This window comes from Rhamphochromis sp. 'chilingali' (genome assembly GCF_963969265.1).
Source record: "Rhamphochromis sp. 'chilingali' genome assembly, chromosome: 15".
NCBI lineage: Eukaryota > Metazoa > Chordata > Actinopteri > Cichliformes > Cichlidae > Rhamphochromis > Rhamphochromis sp. 'chilingali'.
In genome coordinates, this window is record NC_137942.1 from 18,725,221 (window position 1) to 18,752,306 (window position 27,086).

The 27,086-nt window shown below is 40.1% G+C and overlaps 1 protein-coding gene across 1 annotated transcript in view; it reads right to left on the bottom strand.

The window, feature by feature from the left end:
• The window catches only part of cacna1ia (calcium voltage-gated channel subunit alpha1 Ia), a 218,723-nt gene that overhangs the window by 54,631 nt on the left and 137,006 nt on the right, over nucleotides 1–27,086 (bottom strand). The window contains exons 5-10 of the mRNA XM_080904516.1: nucleotides 25,719–25,816; nucleotides 19,046–19,205; nucleotides 8,990–9,338; nucleotides 8,511–8,603; nucleotides 3,808–4,132; nucleotides 3,146–3,534 (exon numbers count right to left, since the gene is read on the bottom strand). Of these exons, the coding sequence (XP_080760642.1) occupies nucleotides 3,146–3,534; nucleotides 3,808–4,132; nucleotides 8,511–8,603; nucleotides 8,990–9,338; nucleotides 19,046–19,205; nucleotides 25,719–25,816 (1,414 nt within the window). The remainder of the gene's footprint in view (nucleotides 1–3,145; nucleotides 3,535–3,807; nucleotides 4,133–8,510; nucleotides 8,604–8,989; nucleotides 9,339–19,045; nucleotides 19,206–25,718; nucleotides 25,817–27,086) is intronic.

The following is a 27,086-nucleotide window of genomic DNA, read 5'->3' on the forward strand; positions in this document are numbered from 1 at the left end:
TTAAACCAGTGCTTTTCAATCACAGCTGCTGTAACAATAGATACGGGAGCCGCTGCCAAACAAAACAACTGCGCTCGTATTACTTTTCTCTGCTTGCGCTGAAAAAGCTGCCAGTCAAACTGTCAGTCACTTGAAGACAGAATTTACCCTTACCTGGCACATAAAATTAACACATACATCTTATCTGAGAGAGGCAACAGTCTGAGATCAAGAGAAGAGGCTGAAAAGTGGGAAAACAAACAGTTTCCTGGCACAGCTGTTTATGTGAAATTGTAAAGGAAAACTCACATCAGGGGGAAAATAAACAGGAAATGAGAAAAGGGATGGAGAGTGTGCATTGCCTGTGTAGCACATGGTGTCAAACACTGGCTGAATAGGAAAGCCTGTTATCTGGAATTGCCAAAGCGACTCATACATATATGAACACGCCACACATATAGCACCCCCCCCCCCCCCCCCCCCCCCCCGCACACCAGTCAATTCCGAGTTTATTTCCATTTCTATGCGCAGACTGGCTTTATGCAAGTGCGCTTTGTGTGCGAGTGGATGTGAGTTATGCGCGATATGGATCAGATGCTTTCTCCGATACCCCCTGTGAATTTTAGTTTCAAAAGCCAGTGGAGAAATAGCCAGCTCGCCCTGCCAAAGTTAGCAAACCATGTCAGGGAAACACACACTCTCACAGCCCTCCCCTCCCCTAATCCGCTTTGTCTCCCAGTCTATCTCTACAACACCCCTAGTTCTCCACGCCTTTTTCTTTCCCTTTTCTGAGTCTCATTATCAGGCAGACACATCTCTTCCCAATCAATATCCTCCTGTCGATCAGAGGGTGAATGAGGGAGAGAGAGAGGGAGAAGGAAAACCAAAAAAAAATAAAAAAATGGAAGGACTGTTTGAAACTAGATGATGGCATGACAGCTGAGGAGGGGAGATAGATTTGTCGTCAGAGATGAAGAAGAAAGAGCAAGAAAGACCTGCAAAACAGATTTGCTAGTTTCATAGCTTGAAGGTGGCTGTTATGAATTTAAAATTCGAAAAACATGTAAAAAAAAAAAAAGGCTGCAGATCAGCAATAGTATGATATGGATAAATGAACATAGATGGAAACACCCGCCAAAAACAAGTTGGATCACTTAGCAGCTGCTCTAACCTTGACCTACGCCCATAACTCCCTTACGAGTCTTAAGTGCAAACACAGGATATAAGATTTATTGCTATTGACAGAACCATCACGGCCCTTGACACCACAGTTTAACTCAAACAAAATACCATCATCACTCCCTCCCTGTTGCTTTCTCCTCCTCCTTCCTTCTCCCCCTTCTTCTTGCCCCATTACCTTTCATTCCCTAGCAACGTTTCTCCTCATATTCTCATACCTTTGATCTTCCATGTTACTTTTTTGCCTGTTCCTGCCCTGCATATGTCCCCTGAAAATCCATCCCATGAGACAAGTGTCCTCTCTTGTTACTCGCCTGAAATGTGCCCTCAGTCAGCATGACTGTTTCATGAATATGAATGAATGAGCTACGCCCTCAAGTGTGACTGCGCATGTGTGGCTTCTTTTGAAAACTAATGAATTAGTAACAATTATTAGTCAAACTTAAATATTTGAACACATAAATCGTCCGCTGTCACATGTGACACCTATCCAGAAGGATTTATTTGAAATCAGACTGTAAATACAGACCTTTTCCCTAAGCCCCTGTGGTGCTGTGGTACAGCAGCTGTGTGGTTAGTCATGTTTTGGGCTTCAGAGTTCTTGTTTAAGAAGAAAACACTGAAGTTAAGACTTCTGCACCACAAAGCCAGCGCACACACCTGTGTAAGTGCTCCTGTCAGTCTTGCAGAGGGAGAAAGACTCAAAAGACAAGGCAAACGAGGCGTCTGCGAGTGTGTGCATGCAAACGCGTGTGGGTCCCTGCATACGTGCCCGCTTTGAAGTGCGCGCACTCACACGCGCGCACAGAATTGCACGGGGAATAGAGCTGAAAACTGCTGTGTAACCGGCATAAGCCTCACGCTTCCTCTCTCGCTTGTCTCCTCCTCTTCTTTTCCCCCGCACAACCCTCGTTTATTTTTAGAGTCTTTAGAGATGAGGGAGAGAAAGAGAGAGAGAGAGAGAGAGAGAGAGAGCGCAACTACCCTGTACGCTGTCAAAGAGTGCGTGGGCGGATGAGAGAGGGAGAAGCGGGGAGACGGAGGATGAAACTGAGGGAGGTAAAAAAGAGTAGGTGAGTAGATGAGACGCTCGGGGTAAGGCGGGAAGGATGGAAGGAAGGGAGACAGCGAGGAACAAAGGAACAAGTGGGGGAAAGTGCAAAGGAAAGGTGCACAGAGGGATTTGTGGGGAGAACAGGGGGAAGGTGAGGTGGAAGTAAAATTAGCAAGGGAGGGAGCATGAAAGACAGACAGAAAACAGAATGGGAGAGAGAATGGAGAAAAAAGAAAAAAGCTGTCTTATGTAACAGCTTGTGAGTCCATGTGTTTCTGTTGGTGCATGCGCAAGAATATAAAAAGATATTTTGTTTATGCGCCTGCACACGGTTTGCAAAAAAAAAAAAAAGGATCTGCATTGTGTGTTTGCGTGTGCAACTATTTGTGTTCACGTGTGCGTGCGTATTCTTGGCAGGCTGCTCTCACTCTCGCTTTCAGACACCTGCCTTGTCTGCCTCTGAGGAGGCTTGGCAGGTGTTAAAAGCCAGCTCGGTTATGTCTACTGCTAGGCTAAATGTTTACACCTCGATCATGGAACTGTTAGGCACAGATGCTCCTCCAATCCCGCACTCGTCGCCCTGAATGTCATCTGCCGTAACACTGTTTCCTTCTGCTGATTTGCTGGGGCGGGAGAAATGATTACGGTAACACACTGTATTGATACTGTCACTCTCAAACACTCCAAAACAATCACTCTCTTTGGTGGCTCATGGCTTTTGGAATCGGTTCAGACATAAGTAATGGCGAGGTTCATAATAAAAAGAGAGTCCTTAAAACAGAAGATGGGTCAAAAACTAAAACAAACAAACAAACAAAAACCTCTCACCACTCAGTGTGGATTTTTTCATGACCTGATGTGAAAGGTGGAAGTGCTGCATGAACTTGAGTGAGGTGAAGATGAAGGAGGTCTCTTAATCGAAGCTGATCTTACCTGGTTGTGATGCTCGATGCCCATACTGATGGTGTTAATGAGAATAGCAATCATAATGCCCCTGCTGAAGTACTTGCTCTCCACAATGCCCCAAAGTTTCCTCCTCATACCATTCCAGAGGTCCTTACAATGTCCAAAGCACGTCCTTTTCCGCTTCCTCTCTCCATCTCCCCTCTCCTCCAAGTGGTTCTCCTCTTTGCTCGTCTCCTTAACCGCATCCTCTTCATTTTCCTCGCCATTGGCGGAATCTCCCACAGCCCTCACTCCCTCCTTCAACGATAACGCACATATAGGGCAGTCCTCGGGATTTTGAGGGACAGACAGACTGATGGAATTGGCTAGTGGCTGAGAGTCATGGTCTTGCTTGTTTTGGTGGGGGCAGTGGAACGCTACAGAAACAGAGTGACAGGGGGAAAAAAAGATGTGGATACAGTCTCAAATACAGAACTTTTTTGTGTTTTTTTAACCAAGTATACAAAAGAAGTTCAGGAGATTTATTATCTAAGAAATGCACGATCCAATCGGGCCATCATCATGTTTTGAAAAACCTAAAATTCAGCTCTTGCTCTTATGTAATTGTACATCTTATCTGAAATAGAACTGCCAAATGTTACATAAATAAGAATATTCTCATTGTTATTTTCTGAAACCCTCCTACTCACATCTCGGATGCCTCAAATGATGCCGTTCTCCGTTCACATTGCCTCCACCCCGCCTGTTACCCCTGCCTCCACCAGCCGGCGGGGGCTTGCCCCTCAGCGTGTAATAGAGAGCTGCCGATCTCCTCTTAGCCTTGCGGAGGACATGGCAGACCAGCTGGAAGATCTCTTCGTAGCAGTCTCCAGGCTCGGCCATGCTGGCCAAGGTGGAGGAGGACAGGCACTGCGCCCTTTGCTCCTGCATCAGCTGGTGCTCCCGCTGTTTGGTTTCTGAGAACTGGGTGGCGATAACCACTAGGCACAGGTTGATCATGAAGAATGAACCGATCTGGAGACGCAGAGGCAAAAAAGTTGACCCCGTGAGATTAAACCCAGTGCGACGGAAGACAAACTCCTGCAGGCATGTCAAAGTTTATTGTTTTGTTGTAAAAGCTCATAAATCAATGTTTGACAAAATTAACTAAAACAAAAACGCACAGATACGCCGCCTTATTTGAATAATCAGCCCATGGCTAAAGACGATGTTGCTCATTTAGGAAACATGAAAAATGTGAAGAATTGTGGTCTTTCTTCAGTGGTAAATACACACTTGCCTATTCTAATACTGTGCTCTGTTCCTCCTTTAGAAATGGTAGCGCACATGCTAAAGGTCTCTGAAGGCTGGCTTCCCACCAAACCGAGACTGATTGGAGCAGACAGACAGAGCCAACACATGCCCAAAGCACAGTTCAGCGTCTGGCAATCTCTCTTTCTCTCCTTCTCTTTTTATTCTCTGACTCGACTTAATGCTCCCTCCCCTCCGTGCACTCAACATTAATTTTTACTTTTCTCACGCCTTTGCTTGACAAGCATTCCCTAACCACTCTCTCTCACTGCTTTCTTTCTTTACACTGTTTTTCACAAAATAAGTTTGATTTTATTATCATGAGTTAAAGTAAGGTTTGGCAGCAGAGAGGTGATGAGGTTACCCGTGAACAGTACATGCTGACTGACCCTTTTAGTGGCAGTAATGGGAATCACTATGGGACTGCTGAAACTGCCTTTATTGGTGTGCTCTGAGCAGGTTACAGACCAATGAATAGATCAATACTGGATAATGGTGAACAACTAAAAAAAGAACAGACTGCAGGATGGATAGAGCAGCTTTTACCAGTGTTTCAGTTTTGTGCATCAAAAATCTGAAGTTGTATCTCTCTGCTTCAGTGATATAAATACATGTTGAGTACATACATAGGCATACTGCACATACATATCTATAAAACTATGCATTTTGAGATGTGATGCTTAATAAATCATTCACAGATATAAAATCCAAACCTAGTGACATTCCACTTTTAGACTTTCATCCAAAGTGATCAAAGATGCAAAGGAAAGGTGAAGGAGAGAGCGAGGAAGCCGGAGGGAATGAAATAAAGCGGCTGCAGAGATATTTACAAAGAGAAAAAGAGAGAGGAAACATAGATGGGAGGTGTGTGAGAGGAGGAGAGATACCCATCTGTGGCCTGTGGGTCAAAGCAGGTCTGCAGGTGTGTGGGGCTTTGATTTCCCTCCAGGTTTGCATCTGCGTGTGTGTGTCTATTCTGTGATTCTGATCAGTAGACAGCTTTACGCATAATGAGCGAGGGCAGCCCAATATCACGCATTCAGACCATCACTGCATTATGCATGCATGCAAGCTCACACACACACACATACACACTCAAACACATACATATTCACATAGACAAAAGCATGTGTGATCACACACACGTCACCACTTAGATGGGCTTAGCTTATAACAGAAACAGATTGCATATACAGCTGTAGGCAGAAGTTTGCACACACTCATCCTGGGCATGAATGTCATGATAATTTGGATCTTTTAATGATTTCTTTGAATGATTTCTGCTCTTTTTTGCAGAATGGAAGAACTTTAAAAAACTAGAATTGGGTGCACAAGTTTGAATTTATTTTAGATTTTTTCTAATACACATGGGGTCCTCGACACCTCGACTTCATGCTTTTGGTAGTAATCAAGAAGAGTCTGGCATAGTTAAGGTTGGATATTAGACCACTCTTCTTGGCAGGATTGAAAGAGTTCATTTGAACTGGTTGGTTTACTGGTATTAATCAATCTTGGACAAATTTTCATTACTGTTGAGGTTGGAGCTTTGGAAAGAACATTTCAGAAGCTCTTTTGTTTGCCTTCCTTATCCATCTGTTTTACTGCATCTATGTGATCATTCTCCTGTTGGAACATCCTGTGTGTACACACCTGGGTACAAATTGTAATTGTGTAGCTGTGGATTTAAGGTTAAGTTAAAAATATTGAAGGTACTCCACTGATCCAATTTGTACAATGTATCAGTACCACTGACAGCTAAACATGATGTTACCACCACCATGCTAGTCGGTTGGTACGGTCTTCTTAGGTTTGAATACTTCACCATACTTCTCCAAAATTGTCAGTGTGGCTAAATTGCTCAATCTTTGCCTCATGTTATCATAAAACTTTTCTCTAGAAGGAATTTGTCTTATCTATGTGGGTAGCTGAAATGTCAGTCAAGCTAGAACATGTTGATTTTGGAGCAGGGCCTTTGTTCTTGGTCAGCACCCTCTCAGTCCATGATTATGTAAAGGTTCCTTAAATGTTGACAGTAATGCTGGTGTTCTAGCAGTTTCTAGTTCATGGCAGGTTTGAGCCTTGGTGGGTTGGTCCTGAACATCTTAATATATTTTGTCTCATCAGAGGGTGACAGGTTTGGTCTTATTCCAGACTTTGTGAAAGTGGTGACACATTTGAATAACTTGTACTTATTGAAACATGTTAAAACTGATGATCTTGGACTCTGTTGTTGTTTGGAAATGTATGTAACTACAACTGTATGCGCTCCTATGCTGGATTCATCACATATATATTGGTAAGACTTTTTTCATATACACACAGGTAACTGCCTAATAAATGCCCTCTCGGGAGTGATTAGCTCTTATACACTTACTCCCCCTCAGTTCACTCTGATATAGCTACTTTGGGTTCCACACTTGACAGTATATCAAGTTTCAAACAGACAAAGATGAGACTGTGTGATTGACACTGTGGAGGTTAAACTTCTTTTTGTCTCTCAGTTTTGTACCCCAAACCACACACTTACATGACTGATTAACAGACTTTAAAGCGCGGGGTGCTACAACGTCATAATGACACAACAGACGGAGAGATGGGGTGGATGAGGGAGTGAGAGTTTGATGAGTAAAAGGCAGTAAATGGAAGGACTACAAAGGAAAAGAATGAAAGCATTCAAGGTGACCCTGACTGTGTGTAGAGCACAATAAGGGCCCATGGAAGTGTGTGGCTGAAAACTTCTCATGGTGTCAGCAATGCTTCCACGGCATCACTTAAAAACGTTGGGTGGCTGCCAAACAGAATGGAGCTTTGCAAGGAAGCTCAAAAGGAGCAACACATTTGCGTCAGTTAGTTACACCAAAACTATTTGGGCATTTGCACCACAAAGGGAGCAGTCTGTCTAGAGCAGTTAGACGATATCTCTTAATCTCTGTAGCTCTTATACTGAACCCGAAAACAAAGGAGCTTGTTTTGTTTGGTCAGTTCTTAGTGCCAGATTGCAGCAGTTTGGGCATGAACTCTGACTGCAAATCAGTGCGATGATGTAATCATCTGTTGGCCCTTAATGTAATTGGAACAAGAGGGGTACGTGATATGAGACTCTAGACAGTGGGTTAGTACAAACCAGGAAAAAGCGATTATGCTGTAATGTGACACCACATCCATATCTCGCAAAAAGGTGATTCTTGCACTGACAATGCTAGCCTGAGGTCTCATCTGCCACAGTGGATGGACTTTAGTCAGCAATCACATCAGCAATAACAAAGAATTGGACGCAGGATTAAAATTCATATACCCCCAAAACATTTCCCTTCCCTCTGATTATACATCTTTTTACATGTACAGCAAGTGTTATAAGATCTTTCTCATAGTAACATTTTTTAACGATTGAAACTGCTCTTCTACTCACGCCTGGAACTCAAAGTGCATACTATACGCATCAATAACCCATTCACAAACATCTGACTACATCAGGTTTAACTCAGGTTTCAGCATCTTGCCCAAAGAAACAGGTCAGAAGAGCCAGGGATTGAACCATCAACCTTCCACTTAGCAGAAGACTTCCATTACTTTTAGAAAGTATCAGCACTACAAAGTTTCTCATCTCCTTTCTTCTGCCATGTTATCTTCCTGATCTTATTTTGTCTTTCTTTTACTGTTCACCTGCTGATGGGAAAGTGTAAAATCTGTGACTTCTGTGGCACTGTCTATTGTACTGACACAGTGGGAATGAACAGAGTTTACAGGCAGTCAAAAGCATGTGAATGCAGCACAAACAATCCAACCCTCATTGTGTTGCTGACACTGTATTTCCCATATAACTTTTGCACAGAGCATGCACATGATAACTTTTCCCTTTCGGCACTTGATTTTTTGTGTGTTTTTCAGCAGTCCATCAACTTGTACTTGTTTTTTTAACTTGCATTTTTCTACTTCTCACTCAAAAACAGTTCAATTAATCACTCAGAGGGTGTTTACTGACATATAAATGTATCAATATACTCACACTAGGAGGCAATAGTCTGTGTTTTTCTATAGTTTATCCAAACGTTTATAATAATTAAACATGTGATACACTAGAATGTTAGTAGAAAGTACTTACAATGATGAGTAAGATGAAGTAGATGAAGTTGTAGAAGGAGTGGGCATCCATAACATAATACATTATCTCAACCCAGCCCTCTAGAGTGATCACCTAGGAGGAAAGATTTGACTCAAAGTTAACATTTGCAATTTGTGCTCCAGGGTTTGCTTAGCATTATATAATTTTTTTAAAAGACTTACTTTGCCACATATTTATCTACTAGTGAAGGACAGTTTTTTATCACCTTGAAACTCCTCTACATAAATAAATACATATATAAAACCAGCGATTTTTTATTTAAAAAATAACATGGAGTTAAGAAAAATAAGTAATAGGAAAACTAAGGAAAATAGACAAGTAAATGCAAAAAAAGAATGCAGATATCTAATTAAAAACAAATAAATGAACAAAAGAACACTGAATCATCAGCACCAAATAACCACATTCCAAAAAGAAGGTTATTATTACTACTCATTACCCTTAGCACGCAAACCTACCTGGAAAATTACAATCCAGGCGTAGACAATGTTGTCAAAGTTGATGGCACCTTTGTGGGGGTTAGTACTCCCAGTGTGGCACCGAGTGTAATATTGGTTCCAGTTTATGCATAGCCCTATTGCTTCACCAGCACCACTACTGTTAGCCAGAGGCTCAGGACTCAGGCCCAGCGCCTGTCTGTGGAGAGCGTCCTCCTTATCCAGGCAGCATATGCGTCCTCCTTCGCGTCTCGCTGGCACGTCAGTACATGACATTATGCCATTATCGGAAGCCAGGGAGCAGATGAAGGGTCGTTCATCATCTTCCTCTGGCCGGTAGTATGGCGCAGGCAGGGTCATACCTGATGGGCTGGAGAAAGAACAAATAATAACGAAGGTAAGATGTTCATGGTATTTTATCCCAATACATAAAATTGTACATGAACTTAAATGAAGTATTTTACTTACTTCATTTAAGGAGCACTGTACCAAGAGGTGGGGGGGGGGGGGGGGGGGGGGGGGGGGGGGGGTATGAGTGATGACTTAAGGCAAGCATGCTATCACAGGAAATACTCCCTTGCTTTCCTTCTCTCTACTGCACACAGTCACAAATATATACACACATGGCTGTGTCTTTTGACTAATTTCTTTCCAGTTCAGACAAAAAAAGCTTACAACCTTGGATGATTGGATTAATAAGAGCTTTAGGTGATATGTACAGTATATCTATAGAGGCCACACCTGGCAGACACCTAGCAGACAGTGCTTGAAGCTGCTGCAGTAGACCAAAGCTGTGCTGACAGGTGTGGTAGGGAGGGTTAGAACATGTGTTGCCAGGATATTACCAAAAGAAATGATGTTAGGAATTACATAATATCCTTTTTTTGTGCATAATTTTGGAGAAGTGTGCGAAAAATTGTCCTTTCACCTTTAGTTTTCCAGCAGAAGTGGTTATTAACTGTTTGTTAGCTGCTACTGGATTTCACTGGCATGAATACAGAAACCAGATAATGACAATTAACTTTGTTTGCTTTTTATTTATTGGGTTTGCAGTTTGAGTAGTTACTAAATCCTTACAGCAGTATCTGTGTTTTCTGTTTTTATTGCGATTTCTCCTGTTTGGTGGAGTAGGGGTGGCTGATGTAGCTAAAATAAGGATACAAAAGATGATTCACAGTATTAGCATATGTTTTTCACCCAACAAACTCAAGACAAAGCATGATACACAAATAGTTTTAAAATGATATAATAGTTTATATAAGGCGAGCATCCTTGCTTTATTTTACAAAAATAAAATGACAAAGCTGTTTTTCTCCATAACAGGAAACAGTGATAATCTTCAATTCAGTTCTGCTGTTGTTTGAGAAATCATGGAGGATGCACTTTAACAATTCTCTGCTGAACTATCAACACAAACATTTTGAGGACTAAACATTTTATATATTTGAAGACTTGTGATTCAAAAGCCTGTAAACATCAGAAATGAGAGGACGATATATATATAAAAAGATCTCAGTGCATTTTGCTTCATGCCCTGCAAAATTAGACAAAGCACCTTTTCCAAGACATTGTTTTTGCCACTTGCCTTTTCACTACAGTATGTCTACCAATCACAGCACTACCAATCAGAAGGTACAAATCACATCATGAGATAATTAAACAGGCGAAGTGCCATTTATCAGTTTTGGAGACTGTGATCACAATATTTGCCACCTTCAGGTGCTATTTTGCATCTTTACTTACTTGAAATGACACCAGTACACTCATTTTGAAGCTATTTAATTTTGGTTCCACATTTTTATTCTTTTTTATTGACACAGCATATCATGTTATATCCATCCTACATTTGTCTTTATTTATTTTGAGCACAGTGTAGTTACAAAAGTATGAATTTACTTAAACCTTACATACTGTTTGGATCTAATTTGACATATTTTGGCATGTGACAGCAGTAAAAATTCTGTTAGCCTGAACTTAAAATACTTTTGTACAGGTGCTCAAAATTTCTGAACAGTAAGGTTGTTCCAGGTGGTTTTAGGAAATCTTAAAACTGTACAAGCCATGATGATGTGTATAATTGATGGGACAGTGGTGACACAGTGCAAGGGGGAAATTGACACTGTCACGAGAAGTGTCTGTGTTATCGCCACATTCACTCAGGTTCCCACAGAGACAGGCGCCTGGTGGTCTCTGAACGATCCTGATGGTATCTTGAAACAGCGAAACAGCAAATCTCCTTTCACATACTATATGACAATGGCACCGCTGCTCTCTGAAACCCATTATATCCTACAGTTTAAACTGCATCGTTTGCTGCTGCATAGCAAATAGCAACACAAGTAGAGCCATCCCCATCTGGGGAGCACTCACATGTGCAGCGACCGTGGCGCGCTGAGACATATATTCTCACAACCAACAGAAATGAACAACAAGAGAGAAATGTACACATAAATATAGTAAGGAAAAAGACCATGAACAGGTGCAAAGATGTCACAGTACATCTGCAGCGCAGCAGTCAGTGGTATATAAATTTCAAGGCCATTCACTTAACTTAGTGGTCAGCTGCCTTTTATGTGAATGAGCCACATCGAGGCGACTATATGAGAGATCACAGGTTCTGCACGTAATGCGAACTAACATTCATTCATAAGCTCACACTCTAATCTTGGCCAAGGACACTTTTACATGCAAACAATATTTTATGTCTTTAATGGTTATACATGGTTATTTAAAACAAATAAAAAAATTTTTCCTTTTTTGATATTTTCATTAAATCTAGGCTTCATATCATGGGTGAAACAGGATATTACCATTGTGTGAATAGTAGAGTTTTATTCCTGCTTTCTGAAGCATTAAGTATTAAGCATTCATTGATTATGCACCATATGTGCTTCCAATGCAGACCTGCAGTTCAAAATTTGGTATAGACAGTTTTTATGAAGGAGTTTCTGGAACTTGTTCAAAATTAACCTGGCTTGACTGTTATATAATAATGAAACTCCATGTTTGAAGTTAAGACAGTTGATTCAGTGACTAATTTACTGAACCTGAACATGGGAGCTTTGAAAAAAGGGTTATTTAAAACAAAACATGCCAAAACAACCCTTTTTAATTTGTCAATATTCATTTTGTTTTCATAAAAAACAGAAATAACATAATTTCAGTAATATTCTCCTGCCACTACACTTTTATGGTGACAGCACAAAACTCAGTTTGTTTGCAGATATTACAGAAAGTTGTACAAATATCATTAAAAAAAAGAAACCTGAGTTTTCCTTTATTTTATACTGAAATAAGATCCAAATATCTTAGCAGGGTAGCATTAACCTTATTCCACGGCTCTCTGGATAAATAATTGGTCTGGTCTTGACAAAGCAAAAATAACAAGTGAGGTTTGCTATTTGAAGCAGAGACAGCTCTGCACTGTTGCCCTGACTACCTTGCTAAAAACAGGGACCTCATTTGACCAGGGCTGTGATAGGTGGAGATAATCATGCATCACTTTCTCAGATGCTCAGATGTTTTTAGAAATAGGATTTTAATGAGTGCAAAGAAGTCATGGAAGGGGAGCTCTGAAACGAATGTGTCCACTTACTGTTTGTTGTATGAATAGTAGCTTGTATTGTTGTCACCTTGTGTGTGTGTGTCATCATGGCAAAATGTGGTACTGAAGGCACCTATTGAAGCAGGAGCTGCCTACAAAAAGCAGTACTTTGGTGGGTGTTTATATCTGCTTGTCTGTCTGTTTGCCAACATGACAGAATCACAACTATGCAGCCATCAAGCTTTGCATATGTAGGAGTTAAAAAAGGGTTTTGGCAACAATGTAGTAATGATTACTTAGTACTTGTTGGCTGAAATGTCATCACGTTGACAGGCATTGCAGCTTATGTAATCCTATCTCTGTTTTTATCTAGAGAGCAGGATTGCTGCTCTTTCATTTTGTATTGATTAAGATTGCTTTTGGATGTCCTGATAGAACCAGCTGTATAATTAGTAGTCCGAGACAGAGGCAACAAAGAAGACAATTAGACTGCGTGGCAAGTATCTGCTCATGCATGTACAATTATTACACATGTAAACTACATGCGCCATTACCCCCTGGAAAGCGACTCTAATGAGTAGGAGAGTGTTATCTTTGGTTTCTGTCAGACTTAATGGTATTATTTCAAAATTGTGACTCTTCGATTGTCACCATCTGAAGCACCTGATCATTTCCTAACGTGTTTATCATACTTGTTATCAAAAAGCATGCCAAATCTTCCCAAGTGGCTTAATTTAAATAAAATCTTGGCTGTCAATTCAGTTTTGCATGAATGTGGTTATTTTAAAAACAAGTGCCAAAAAAGAGGAAAAATAACTTGTTAATTTCAATCAAATGACTAAAAGCAGAAAACCAGGGAATGCACCTGAAAGAGAGCGGATAATCATCCAGTTTAAAATATAGGTAGGTTGAAAAAGCATTAACACACTCAGGTTTTGCAGTTGCATGTGTTTTGACTTGGCTGTGGAGTAATTGAGGGCAGGGTGTGGACGCTCATGCAAAGGTCTGGGTCTGAGAAGGATAAAAATAGTCCCTTTCCATCAGCAGATCAATTACTGAACAAACACATTCACTGCCTCCCGACCTATACCGTTTACTCGCTGCTCCGTCTATATGCGTCACTTCAGTTTCCCTTTTTGCTTCTCGCATTTTACTCTTCTAACAGGAAAAGGTTAGCTAAACACCAACTGCATGCAATGCAGTCACAGTTGTTTTCTCACATGCAACCAGAGCATGCTATATGCACTGAGTGAAACCTTGCCATACGACCTTTCATTGTCATTTTTCTGCCAGTAATTTATCTGCTTTATTTTAAAAGGAATACTACTGGCATTTCTATAAATTCACCGGGTGGTTAAACAATGTGGAAAACATTGGTTAATAATAAGGAAATATGGAAAATTCCTTCTTTTCAAAATCATGCTGTATTTTTCCTGATTTCTTTTCCATCTTCACAAGCTCTTTATGCTGTTTATTTCTTGTTTTTATGGTTTCTTTCTCAATTTTTTGTATTTTCCCTCTGCCCTTCCTATAATCCTTTCTTCTCCCTTTAACAATCCCCTATTTCCCAATCCTCTCTCATTTCTCTCATCCTGCTCTCTCCTCTTTAATTCTCTTGTCCTTGCCCTCTATCCTGCAGTCAATAGCAAGACAGATACTACTGACATATATGGCGGCCGAATATCTCCTTTTAACCCCACCACAAACCACACACACGTGCACACGGCACACGCGTGATCAATAGAAACAGTGGCCTTCCCACTGAGAGTCGCTTACAAACCATGCATTGATTGGGTGGCACAACAAAGTTTTAACTTATGCGCTGACACAGTGGCTTACAGTACCAGTAGAGTTAATACTCCACAACTGGGGGAAAGGGACTTACAACAGAGGACATAGAGGACAGAATGGAAAGAGTTTGTCAAAGTAATTCAAATAGGTGTGTTGCTAACTGGATAAATACTTGAAAGCAAGAAAAGGAAGAAAAAGACACAGAGCACTGTCAGAGTAGTGAGGCATGAATGAAGTGTGTTACCCCCTGCTGGTGACTTTGCACAGCGTGGCACATGAAAACCAAGCATCACACTGAGAACACACCTGCCAATGGAGCACAAGGTGGCGGGAAGGCTAAAGAGTAGCAGGAAAGAGTGGCAGTTTACAGAAACTGAATTAATGGGCGATTGTGGCTCAAGAGTTGGGGTTTCGCCTTGTAATCAGAAGGTTGCCGGTTCGAGCCCCGGCTTGGACAGTCTCGGTCGTTGTGTCCTTGGGCAAGACACTTCACCCGTTGCCAACTGGTGGTGGTCAGAGGGCCCGGTGGCGCCAGTGTCCGGCAGCCTCGCCTCTATCAGTGCGCCCTAGGGTGGCTGTGGCTACAATGTAGCTTGCCATCACCAGTGTGTGAATGGGTGGATGACTGGATATGTAAAGCGCTTTGGGGTCCTTAGGGACTACTAAAGCGCTATATAAATACAGGCCATTTACCATTTAAGTGCAACTGTGAGATACTGTGGTCATAAACATGTGGCAGACAAAGCCTAATCAGGTGAGGAGGTTTATACAACGTGCATGTGCAAAAAATTGTCTTGTCTCTCTGTGGCCATATGGCACAATATATCTACTGTAGTTTGGAATCTTGGGGGCAATGACATCGTTGTTATTAAAAACAGCAGAAGATAATGGAATTTAATCAAGAAGGTAAGCTGGCTGATACGGGCTGAAATTCAAACACGTGCCAAGATTGTATGAATAAAGCAAAACAAATCACAAAGAAATGTTGAAATCAAAAGAGAAAAGGAGCAAAACAGTAAACTGAATGCTGCACTTGACTGCCCACTTCATTATAACCTCTCAAAGAATTAATATCAGACCTTTATTTAGCATAATAGTCCTTAAGCGCTAACACACTAAGACCTTTCTAATTAAACACTCAAGCACTCTGATCAACCTGAATAATATGTTAATACACCACTCTAAAAAAATATGCAAAATAATAGTTTGGTTTAAAAATAAGCAACACTCTGACTGCTAAAAATCTGCTGTTGCATAATCAGCAAATGTGTGGGAGTCAAGTGTGTACTGGCAAGTACAGCCATGGTAAAAGAAAATACACCCTTTGCCAATTCCAAAGTATTACATATCAGGAAATAATGAAAAATGATCTAGTTCTTACCAGATCTTAAATTTAGGCAAATGTGACATGAGATGAACATTAACATACTTATTTAACAAAACTTAAGCCAAGTGTGAAAAATGATGTACAACCCATTATTAAAGCTTGTAGAACAACCTTGAGTAGCAATAGCGCCAAGTAATTTTTCTCTTTATGATTTTATCACTCTGTCACATTGTTGTGGAATATTTTCAGGCCCATTTTTCTTTACGATGTTTTGACTCATTGAAGTTTGACTGGTCCAGTGCAACAACTTGATTCTTTTCTCTTTCAGCCATTCTGTCAGAGGGTTGCTGCTATGCTCAGGATCACTGTCATTTAGCTTTAGCTGTCAGACAGATGGCCTCATATTTGACCCTAGAATAATTTACTTGCTTAATGTCATGAGGTGTCTGTATTGATATCATTTAATCAAACATGGTGCTGTGTGTATATGTTATGGCCAAACATCTCCACTTTAATCTTGTCTTATCAAACTTCTGTTTTTATAGAGTTCACAGTTGTTGATGATCAGTTAATCAAGTGAGACATGCCACTGGTAAATACTGTGCCATCATAACAAGAGACAATACAAAGAGACTCCATCTGGTATACATGACTTATCCCTTTAAGACCTACCATTGAACCAAGTCCGCCAGAGCTTATATTTATATTTTTAGATGCTGTAGTACCATTTTTGAGATATTTTAAGTTGCTATACATCAATACAACCATTATATCCCAAATTATAATAATATGTATGCATTAAGTCCATAGTAACTACATAAATTGCAAAAAAGTGCAATAAACTATAAAAAATTGAAACATTTCTAGTTAGAGAAATTTTAGAGGCTTATCCCTCAAAACTGTAAATGCAAAAAAGTTGCACAAAATAGTTTCCAACCACAGGAAATTTATTTTGAGTGTCTTCATAGTTTTATTGTTAAGATACACCAATTTTTATGTACTGCAGGAAATGCAAATTTGCAAAAAAACAGCATGTGCATCAAAATAAACTATTTCCAAAAGTGTAATTTGAGTTCTAAGCATCCCAGAAACTATACAGAAAGGCATAAACTCAAACATTAATTTAAAAAACACCAGCATATCTTTGTAAATGCCCTTGTTCTGATATCAAACGTTTTTAAGGTAGACTGTTTTCTTGGGTTTGGTAAATGTTTAAATATGCAATTGTAACTCTCTGGTGCCACCTTAAAACCTGTAGTCTGTAATAGGACATGATGTCGTCGGTAAACAGGAAGTAAGTCTGTGAATTAAGGAGAAGGCATGTGCCGCATGGTGGCCTTAGCCAGATAAATCCAGTGGCATCCACATACATCCAATGCCTTTGGTATGTGGGTATGTATAGACTTGTTTTATATTTTATGTGCATGTATAGACCACTTTATTTCAAGTAAGTTCATTTTTCTGTAAGTTTAATGATAAAACCAATCTTATGCAGTTTACGCTAGCAATCGCTTATGGAGCTAGTTAAAGGGGAACGACAAACAAATTGGAGGCATTCATTATAGCAAGACTTGTTAAAATCATAATTTGATGTTTGTATTTGACTTAAAAAGGGAAGTAATTCATATGAACATTGCATGTTGACATATTAAAAAACTGGGTTAATATATTTTCATTGCTATATATGTACATGGTGAATAAGTACAGTGATTATGCCTTGTACTGTTTGTTACAGTTTCACCTTTCCCTGTGTCAATAAACCTGTGAACCGGGAATCGTGTCATCAGAGTCTTGATGTGGGGAAGGAGTTTAGCTGACTGCCCAACCATAGCAGAGGCAGTACAGCCCTATAGGAAAAAACTACATTTTCCGTGAAAGTGACGTCACTTCCGGTTTCGGGCAGGTACTGGTGGACATCAGATAGATCGTGCTGACGTTTATTCCAATGTAGGAAAGATCGGCAAAGCGTCTTTTTTGGAATATTATGTTTTTGTTGCTGCAAATGCTTTTTTCGCAATTTTTGCAAAGCCATATGTGGAAGGAAACCATGACCTAGGACAAGCTGAATGGATAAGACGGAAGTACAACTCCTCCGGTTTCATATGCAAAAAAATTATTGTGCTAGTTCATGTGGTTGCAATTCTACTGGGCTTTAAAAATAATTATGCAAAACGGAGTGTGCCCGCTCCGACCGGCCATAAAGGGTTATATATTGTATACCTTAGAACACACACATCAGAAGTGTGTACCTAATACGCTGATGCCAGCATAAAAGAGGAAACCAAGAAAATGAAATCAAACACTGCTGATCACTGGTAAATGTCACTCACACAGCCATAGACACAGTGGGAGATGCTGTCATACAGGGTCATGAATATTGAGGCATGCAGCTGGGACCTAATCACCTTCTCAGCGGCAAAGTGGGACAACTACTGTTACAGTTGTTTCCTAACTTGAAAGCAAAATGACTGTAGGAAAGATTTATGATAATGTATATAGTAAATTAAAAATTTCATTTATCTTGTATGAAAGGGAAAAGGTAGAGATTTGATAGGGTGTTCTTGTCTAATATTTTCATGTGTGTGCGCATGCACGGGTTTGTTGGTATGGGTATATATGTATGTGTATATGTATGTATGTATGTATATATATGTATGTGTATGTGTATATGTATGTGTATATGTATGTGTATATGTATGTGTATATGTATGTATGTATATGTATATGTATATATATATATATATATATATATATATATATATATATATATATGTGTATGTATGTGTGTGTATATATATATATATATATATATATATATTAAATATATATAAAATTGTAGGTTGTGTATCCTTCAGGTGTTAATGGGGTTATTGAAAATGTGTATATGTGCGTATGTGTGTATATACGTAGGTATGGATAGATAGAAACATATATGTGTATATATTAAAAAAAAAAAAAAAAAAAAAAAATTACACATAACATATAATGTAATTACAAGGAGGTATTTCTGTAGTCTATTGATACTAGATAGTGGAAAAGGGGTGGGATTAAATAAGCTCATGCTTCTTCCTGCTCCTTTTTGAACATGGACGTTATTTGGAGTTGTGGTTGCTCGTTTTCCTTTTGTTTGCTTTGTTCATTTGTCTCTTTTAATTCTTTTTTTTTTTTTATATACTTTTTCAACATGTTCAAAATAAAGATTCAATCAATCAATCAATCAATCAAAGCCATGAAATTGGGATTATTTTGCTAGTATGCGTGAAATGGATTTTTCACAAGCATCACTTGAAAGTAGAAAGCAATGCGGTTTGATGCTGGGCCAAATCACTGTCATATCTGTCAATAAGCACAGTCCAGTTTCTTCACACTATACACACACAACCGTAAACACATGCAGATGCACAATTTAACTCACACAGTGAAGTTTTCCTCAGGGTAGCAACGGTTTCTCAGGAGCCCCGCCCACAGCTGCACCCCGATGATCCCGAAGATGAAGAAGACGAAGAAGCACAGCAAAAGCACATTTCCCAGCATGGGTAGAGTGTCTAGCAGCAGGTTCACCAGGATACGCATACCTATGTAAAGCAGGAGAAGAATTAACCAGTAACAGATTATCACAGTCTTGCAGCACTTGTTAAAAAGGCATTCTATTCTTTGTATGGATGGTACTTTGCATTGATAATCATCTGAAATGAAAAAGAAAAGATACCCTTTGTCAATTCTAAGGGTTTACATATCACAACATAAAAATAATGTTCTAAAATTATTAAAATCCGAACTCAGATAAATAACTGTGCATAACATACTAGAGCAGGTCATTTTTTAGTTACCAAAAAGTAAACCAAAGTCCAGAAGGAGCGTGTGAAAACTGCACATCCCATCTTTAAATAGCTCATGAAAGTAATTTTAGTTTTTCTGTGTGAGTTCTTTACAACGTTGCTTCCGCTGATTGAGGTTACCGGCACAGATGCAGCCTTGCAAACCTAAGCTGTGCTGCATTTCTTTTTAGAGAGAAGAAGCTTTCTTCTACCAGCCCTTCCAAGCAAGCCATACTGGTTCAGGCTTTTTCTAATTATACTGTTGTGAACTTTAACATTTAACATGCCAACTGTGACCTGCAGAGCCTGAGATGTACGATTTTAGCAAATTCCCTGAGCATTGCATGACCTTGAGGCCAGACCATTTGACCATTTTTCTCTAAGATCGTTGCAGATCTTTCCTCCTTTGCTTTCACACACCTAAATCCTCCAAACCAAACTGCCAAAACTTCTACTTTCATTGAGCTGCTCACACTAATGATCAGTTAATCAAATGCATTTGGCTTAATTACCCTTTTAATGGTAAGTGTTTTTCCACACACTGCTTCTGCATTTTGGAATTACTGCATGTTTTTTTTTTAAACTAAATAATGATATGTTGCAATATGCATGCACTGTCATCCATCTGAAGTTTTATTTTTTCTAATGTTAAGATCTAGTAATATTTTTATTATGCTATTATATGCAAAACATCATAATTTAATTGGAGATTACACATCAGAATTACAGGAGCAGCACCACGACTCCAAACACGCTCCTTCCGGTTCTTATCTATATATGTTCCCCCAGTTCTACAAGCTTTTCATTCTCATTTATGTGCCTCACCCTGCCTCCCCATTTCAATTCTTTAACTCCTTCACTTCTATTTAGTACATGTGGATCTGTCAGGCCCGGGAGCCGCTGCCACTCCCCTTCCCCAAACCGCTGCTCAATTCACATCCAAGCCATTCACCTTTACCTACTTAAACGTTGCCAAACATAAAACGAGGATGTGGGTCCAGCTAGTGAAAGATGGTACACTTCCTTTCACACATGACTTTAAATTTTGACTTGTAAATGCAACTAATGAACTTAATTCTAGGCACTATGTCTTAAATGATGTCCTAAAGAAAATATTACATGTTACATGTCTTTCTTTGTGATCCTTTTGCAGTTTTTCATGGTTTTACATGGTTTGTAACCGGAGTCTGTCATGTATTTGTTTTTAAATGTCTGTGTTTCACAAATATATCGTATAATAAACACTTCATTGCAGATATATTTATACCTTTACAAATCTTTGGAAGTAATTCAATAATAAATATATATATAATTTCCACACATTGATGCTTAAAGCATTGTTTTCTTACACATATGGACATTTAAGTCAGATAACCACAGCATCAGTAGAGATTCTGCTTCTGTACATCCATGTACATGCACTGGACACACATATCAAACAGTAGCAGATACCAGTTGGATTGGAAGTTAACAACCTCTCCATAGGAGTCAGTTTGTAAGACAAATAAATCTTGGACCACTGTAGGAGACGAACTATTTCCTGAAAGATCAAGCGCTTGAAAGGTTGCATATCAGTGACACAGCAGCGTAATCAGGCTACGCGAGGTCTTATTCATGATTAGACAAAACCTAATTGCAGAAATACAAGCGCGTCTCCTGTCGAATGATGATGACCTCATTCCCCATGGATTGGCCTGTCTTGCTGTGATGACACATTGAGACTGTGATTAGCGGAACATAATGACAGCTGATTGGACTAACAAGAGGGAGAGGTGAGACCCACTGATGAGATCACAGTGATCCCGCACTGACACCTGAGAGTGGTTTGCCTGTGTGTTGGTGTTACTACGAGCGTGATTGCCTGTGTGTATGTCTCTACTTTTCTGATGGCGGGTGCATTAGTGTTTTTCGGTGGCATAGCGGGATTCGTGAATAACAACTCTGCAGTAGGTTAATGTGTCACAACAGTGCATCTAAACTGCCAACAGACTGTATGACAGGAGAGAAGCTGAGAGAGATGATGACGATAGCTTTACACAAAGACACAAGCACCTGTAGCTCACTGATGACACAAACACAAAAAGATGCAAACACAAATGTTGGTGCTGAAAACAAAATGTTCTCTTTAAAAATCTTTATAAATGTCCCCATTTCCATAAGTTGTAATCATTATTATCACAATTTTTTAGAGATTTATTACAGAGAACAAAGAAAAAGATGCAGGGATGTATTGAAAATACACATGAAAATGCAGTGTATAAGGCAAAAACACCGTTTGTACAATTCTAATGAGTTTGAAAGTCAATATTTGGTATGACCACCTTTAATCTTCAACATAGCCTTGAACTTTCTTCAGAAAGCTTTTTTGTAATTTCTGTAAGTAGCATTCACAAATAGTTCTCCAGGTTTCTTGAAGGACATTTAAAGCTCTTCTTTGGATGTTGGCTGTTCTGTTCTTAGTGATCATGATCCCATACTGCTTCAATAACGTTGAGGTCCAGGCTCTGAGGAGGCCAACAGACAATAAATGAAAATGAAGCCATTGCCAATCAGATGTTTTCCAGATGGCACTGTATGGTAGTTAAAAAGAGCCTCCACCATCTTTTACAGAATTCTGCAGACACTCACCCTCTGTACATATTGAAATTCAGATCCATCACAACAGAAGTCCTGTTGCCATTTATGTTCAATCCAGTTCTTCTGCAATTTGCCAGACATTAGCCTTTTCTTCCTGTTTTTCTTCCTTAAGAATGGCTTCTTGACAGCCATCCTTCCACTGAGACCATTTCTTGTGGGGCTTATCCAAATCAGCTGTAGGGCATCAGTCGGGTCCATGTCAGGACTTTGCTGGATTGATTTTCCCTAATTCTCAAGTACACAAGCTTTTAGGGCTGCCACTTTTTCTTTTGTCTTCCACATCTTTTTTTTTTTCAAGGACACACTGTACACCGTGCAGACATAGGCCAATGAGTGAAAAATGAAGCTACTGTCCAAAAAAACAATGAAAGACCTTCAGAATACCTGGAGAACTCTTGTGAAAGGCCAAGAAAGTCTGGATCCTTGAAAAGAAAATATAAAGAAATGAGAGGTGGCTCAGGATTTTTACACACTACTATATTTGATATTTGTTTGGTCATCATGCATGGGCTGCCAATTGGTACAATGTGCTTCATTGAGTTGAAGTCTAATGTGATGTGTCTCTAATCTTTCTAGGAACAGAAAGTGGATTTTCTGTCTGAGGAGCGCAGATGAAAGAATTTTTCTTGAATGCACATCCGTTTTCCTCCCCTGGCTAATTTGTCTCATCAACTGGTATTAAATGGAAAGTAGTAGTGTTGCTAGCATATATGTGTCTCTGCTGGTGGCTGGAGGCGAGTCTAAATGTATTTGTTCCCCCGGGTCCTCGTCATTAGGCCACTCTTCCATTAGGCCTAATTGGGTGATGAGAGGGAGAGATGGATGGAAGGCAGAAGAAGAACGAGAACAAGACAGGGCCTGAGGGGGTGTTAAAAAAAGTGAGCGTTAAAGAAGAGAAAAAAAGCAAATAGAAAAGAAAGGAAAAATATTCATGCAAACTAAAGAGAAATGCTGAATGGAAGGAACACAAACAAAAGTAACTAGAGAAAAGAAAAAGTCCTTTTCTAAGCCTCTCTATATATTTACTCCTTCCCTCTCTTTTTCTACCTGCCTCTATCTCTGTCCCCTCATGGCGACTCTGCTGGTTTTCCAGCTCCTGCTGTTCCCAAATAAAGATGGATGCCTCCCTTTGCGCCACAGAGGAAACACATTCAGAGCTACCTGCCTGTGCTATTCATTCAAGACCATGAGACTTCTCTTCTCTTTCATTTCCATACTATCTGTTGTTTTTTTTTCCTCTGCTGCCATTCGATCTGATACTCCCTCTATCTCGCACCAATTTCATCCAAAAAAGTCTAACACAAAAGCACACATTCTTACGCACACATACGCAACACACACATGACTATTATCTGCCATTTTGTTACAAATTGTTATGTGTGAGGGGTCAGGATGTGCTCATGCTCCCTGTGTACCTGTGGGCAAAGTAGCGATCCCAACAAAACAAGTAACAAATAGCTTTATCCCCATGTTTCCTCTTCTCTAATGGGGTCACAAATAGGGGACAGAATCAAGTTACTGCTTGCTCATTATGTGCAACTTACTGATAACCAGATAAATAACAATAGTATCCATTTCCAGCACACAGACGACTAAAGTATGAAAAAGTAGAAACAAGAGAAATGAAGAGTGTGGTCATGCATGCATGCATAGCTACATTATGCATTCATCTGCTGCATTTCAGTAAAGCAATGTAGCAAGAGATTCATGACATGGTGCATAATTATCTCCTTAAAGGCATATTTGTTACAATCTGTGCATTTATCCCTGGAACAACATATGCAGTCTGCTGCATATATCTTCTAACCATACTGCTGGAAGCATGATAAAGTGAGCATCTTCATGTTCTTTCTGCTGCGAGTGTTGTTGTAAGATATTCTGCTTAGCCAGTTCTTCATTTGTGGCCCCACCTGTAAGATTGCTTCTCCGTCAGACCGTGTAGGGGAACTAATATTAATTCAAATGGGTACATGAAAAATAACAGGAGAAGTGAATATATTAAAAAGAAAGAGCAAAACAGATATTTGACATGCTGGCTCTGCAAAGCCACATATCAACTATTTTCCATGCAAGCCCAAAGAACTGCTCACCTCTCTCTATCCTCTGTCTGCATCTTTCTTCCCCAGCTATTATATCACAATTATCATCTAGCTCTGAAATGTCCATTCTTAACTGTAATGGCATGAAGTTCAAAGTTCAAACTGAGCATTACAACAGGGAAAAAAGGTCATTGTAGTGAGTTTGAACATCATATAGATGCCACATGGGGTGGTCTTAGTATCTGAAAAGCTGCTGATCTACTGGGATTTTCCCGTATAGTCATCTTGATGGTTTGCAGAGAATGTTCCAAAAAGGAGAAAAGAGAAAATATTCAGTGAGCAGCAGTTCTCTTGGGTAAAATGCCTTGTTGATGTCAGAGGTAGGCAACAGTAGCTCAAATAACCATTCATTACAACCAAGCTAGAGCATCTGTGAATACACAGGATATTGGACACTGAAGCAGTTGGGCTACAGCAGCAGAAGACCACAACAGGTGACACTCCTGTCATCTAAGATCAGGAGGTGGAGGCTACATTTCACATGAGCTCATCAAAACTGGACAATAGAAGATTGGAAAAATCCTGCCTGGTCTGATGAGTCTCGATGTGTGCTTTGACATTCGGATGATAGGGTCAGAATTTGGTGTAAACAACATGAAAGCCTGGATCCATCCTGCCTTGTATCAAAGCTTCAGGCATGGTGATGTCATGGTGTTGAAGATATTTTTCAGGCATACTTTGGGACCCTTAGTACCAACTGAGCCTACCTGAGTATTGCTGACTACACCCATCCCTTTATGCTCAGATTGTACTATATCTGTTTCCAGTGAAGAACATGTCATAAAGCGTAAATCATCTCAAAGTTACTGCACACAAATGGCCTCCACAGTTCGCAGATCTCAGTCTTAGAGTGCACTTTCAAAACATATAGGCTAATAAAACTAATAGTAATAGCTACTACAGTAACGTTAGAAATTAATCTGGTTCTCTTGATGAGTACTGAACACAAGTGCCTGACTACTTCAGTTCATGTTTATGACCTTTAAGGACTGATTTCCTATAATATCTTTTTTTTCTCAAGTACTGGAACAAAGTGATTGGACTGGTCTGAAATTGGCCCAGGGAGGCTAATTGCTCGCTTGCAATCATTAGGAGATGTCAGTCAGGGCTGCAGAACAAAGGAATCAATTGGAGTTAAAAAGTTTGGCCAAGCGCTGAGTTTTTGATGAGAGAAACAGGGTTATGGTCACACGCTGATCAGTGAAGCAGCATTAATGGACGGTTTGTAAAATCTGATAAAGCCGTGACTCACGGTTTGAACTGCCTGCATGATTAAGCATACGATAAATGTTTAATGATGCCCGCAGGGAACAGGTGGCATGCGAATGCAGGAAAAAAGCAAAATATGTAATACATATACATGAATTTCCATGTTGATGCATTTGGACTCTATGTGAACTGACAGAAATACAGATCTACAAAGAGAAAGTACAAGCAAAAGTATACCTCAAAGGCCACATGGAGACATGAAACATTAAACAGCAAAGAATTTGCCCAGAAACAAACACACACAAAATGTTAATGACGATCTCACTTGGCACTCTGTTAATGGCTTTGAGCGGCCGAAGAACCCTCACTGTCCGAATGGCTGACAGGTTGATGTTCTGCAAGTCCAGCGAGTACTCTACCATCCTGAATATACAGACAAAGAAGCAAAAAGGAAGAGAGAGATCAGTTAATCATTTAATCATGAACTGTCACTGCCTTGATCGGTCACTGGTTCAGCCTAGGAGAAAAACCGATTAGCATAGCCCCAGCTTCAACACAGATCTCTGTCCGCGATTCAAAGCCACTGGTCTCTCTTTGATCTAGTCTCACCGGTGCCCTCCCTTAGCTCCATGAATCTCAGCTGTATGGGAAATTTACTGCACGTGGAGGTGCAACCCTCCAGAGAAAACGCTCAGTTGGGGTGGGAGTGCAGGGTATAAAGTGACAAAGCATCAAAAAGGGAGAATAACATGAAAGAGAGGTGGGGAAGAAGAAAAGAGCAGGGAAAAAAGGGATTCATTCTATTCTAAGTGTTGCCTGCAGGATGTTGCGGCTCAGTCAGTGCCTGGCATCTGTTAGCAAGTCATTTCCACAGCATGGCTAAGCTGTTTGTGCCCCCAAACCCAAACCACTTTCATAGGAGAACGGTCACGGTATGAAAGCACTGTGTACGTCTGAATGTGCCATACACTACTACATGACTGTAATCACACAGAGTGAAGTGAATGTATGAAATTTACAGTATATGTGTAATAAATGACAGAATAAATAACACTGGGTGCATGTATATGCGAACAAACTGTGTGGATTGTGTAATACTTACGTGCGTTTGTCCAAGAGCGTGTACAAAATAGATATGCCTGGGGCTACGACAGTGTCGGGACAGCATGATACCAACAACAGCGCATCCAACACAAGCTAATAACACCCAAAGCACATCCGCTGGCTTTGTAAAAAACAAGCCAAGCTCACTGTCTCTCACATAGATAGACTTATGAACCGTGTCATTTCCAATAATGTGAAACTTTATTGATCCCAAAGGGAAGCTCTCTCCGTTTGCCCTTCAACAACAAGCACAGAGTCATCAGCCGAGGAGCACCCCAGCTCACACTTAAGTAGGATTACTTGTTGTACAAGGGGTTTAACTGCTGCACAACCTACAGGGAGTCAACTCTAACCACTAGCAATTTATTCATATGGGTGTGAAATATTTAAAAACTAGGACTGCACTTTTAGGTGAAATGCTTACTTGTGTTTTATTTTAAACTTACTCCTATAGTTGTGGGTTTTTTGTAGTTTTTGAGTCTTATACTGTAGCTGGACGAGACCATCATTGCAAGGGAGAATTTTCTCAGTCGAAAACAGGCCACAATGCCAAACCACAGAGAAGAGCGGAACAGTTTTAGGGGTGGGG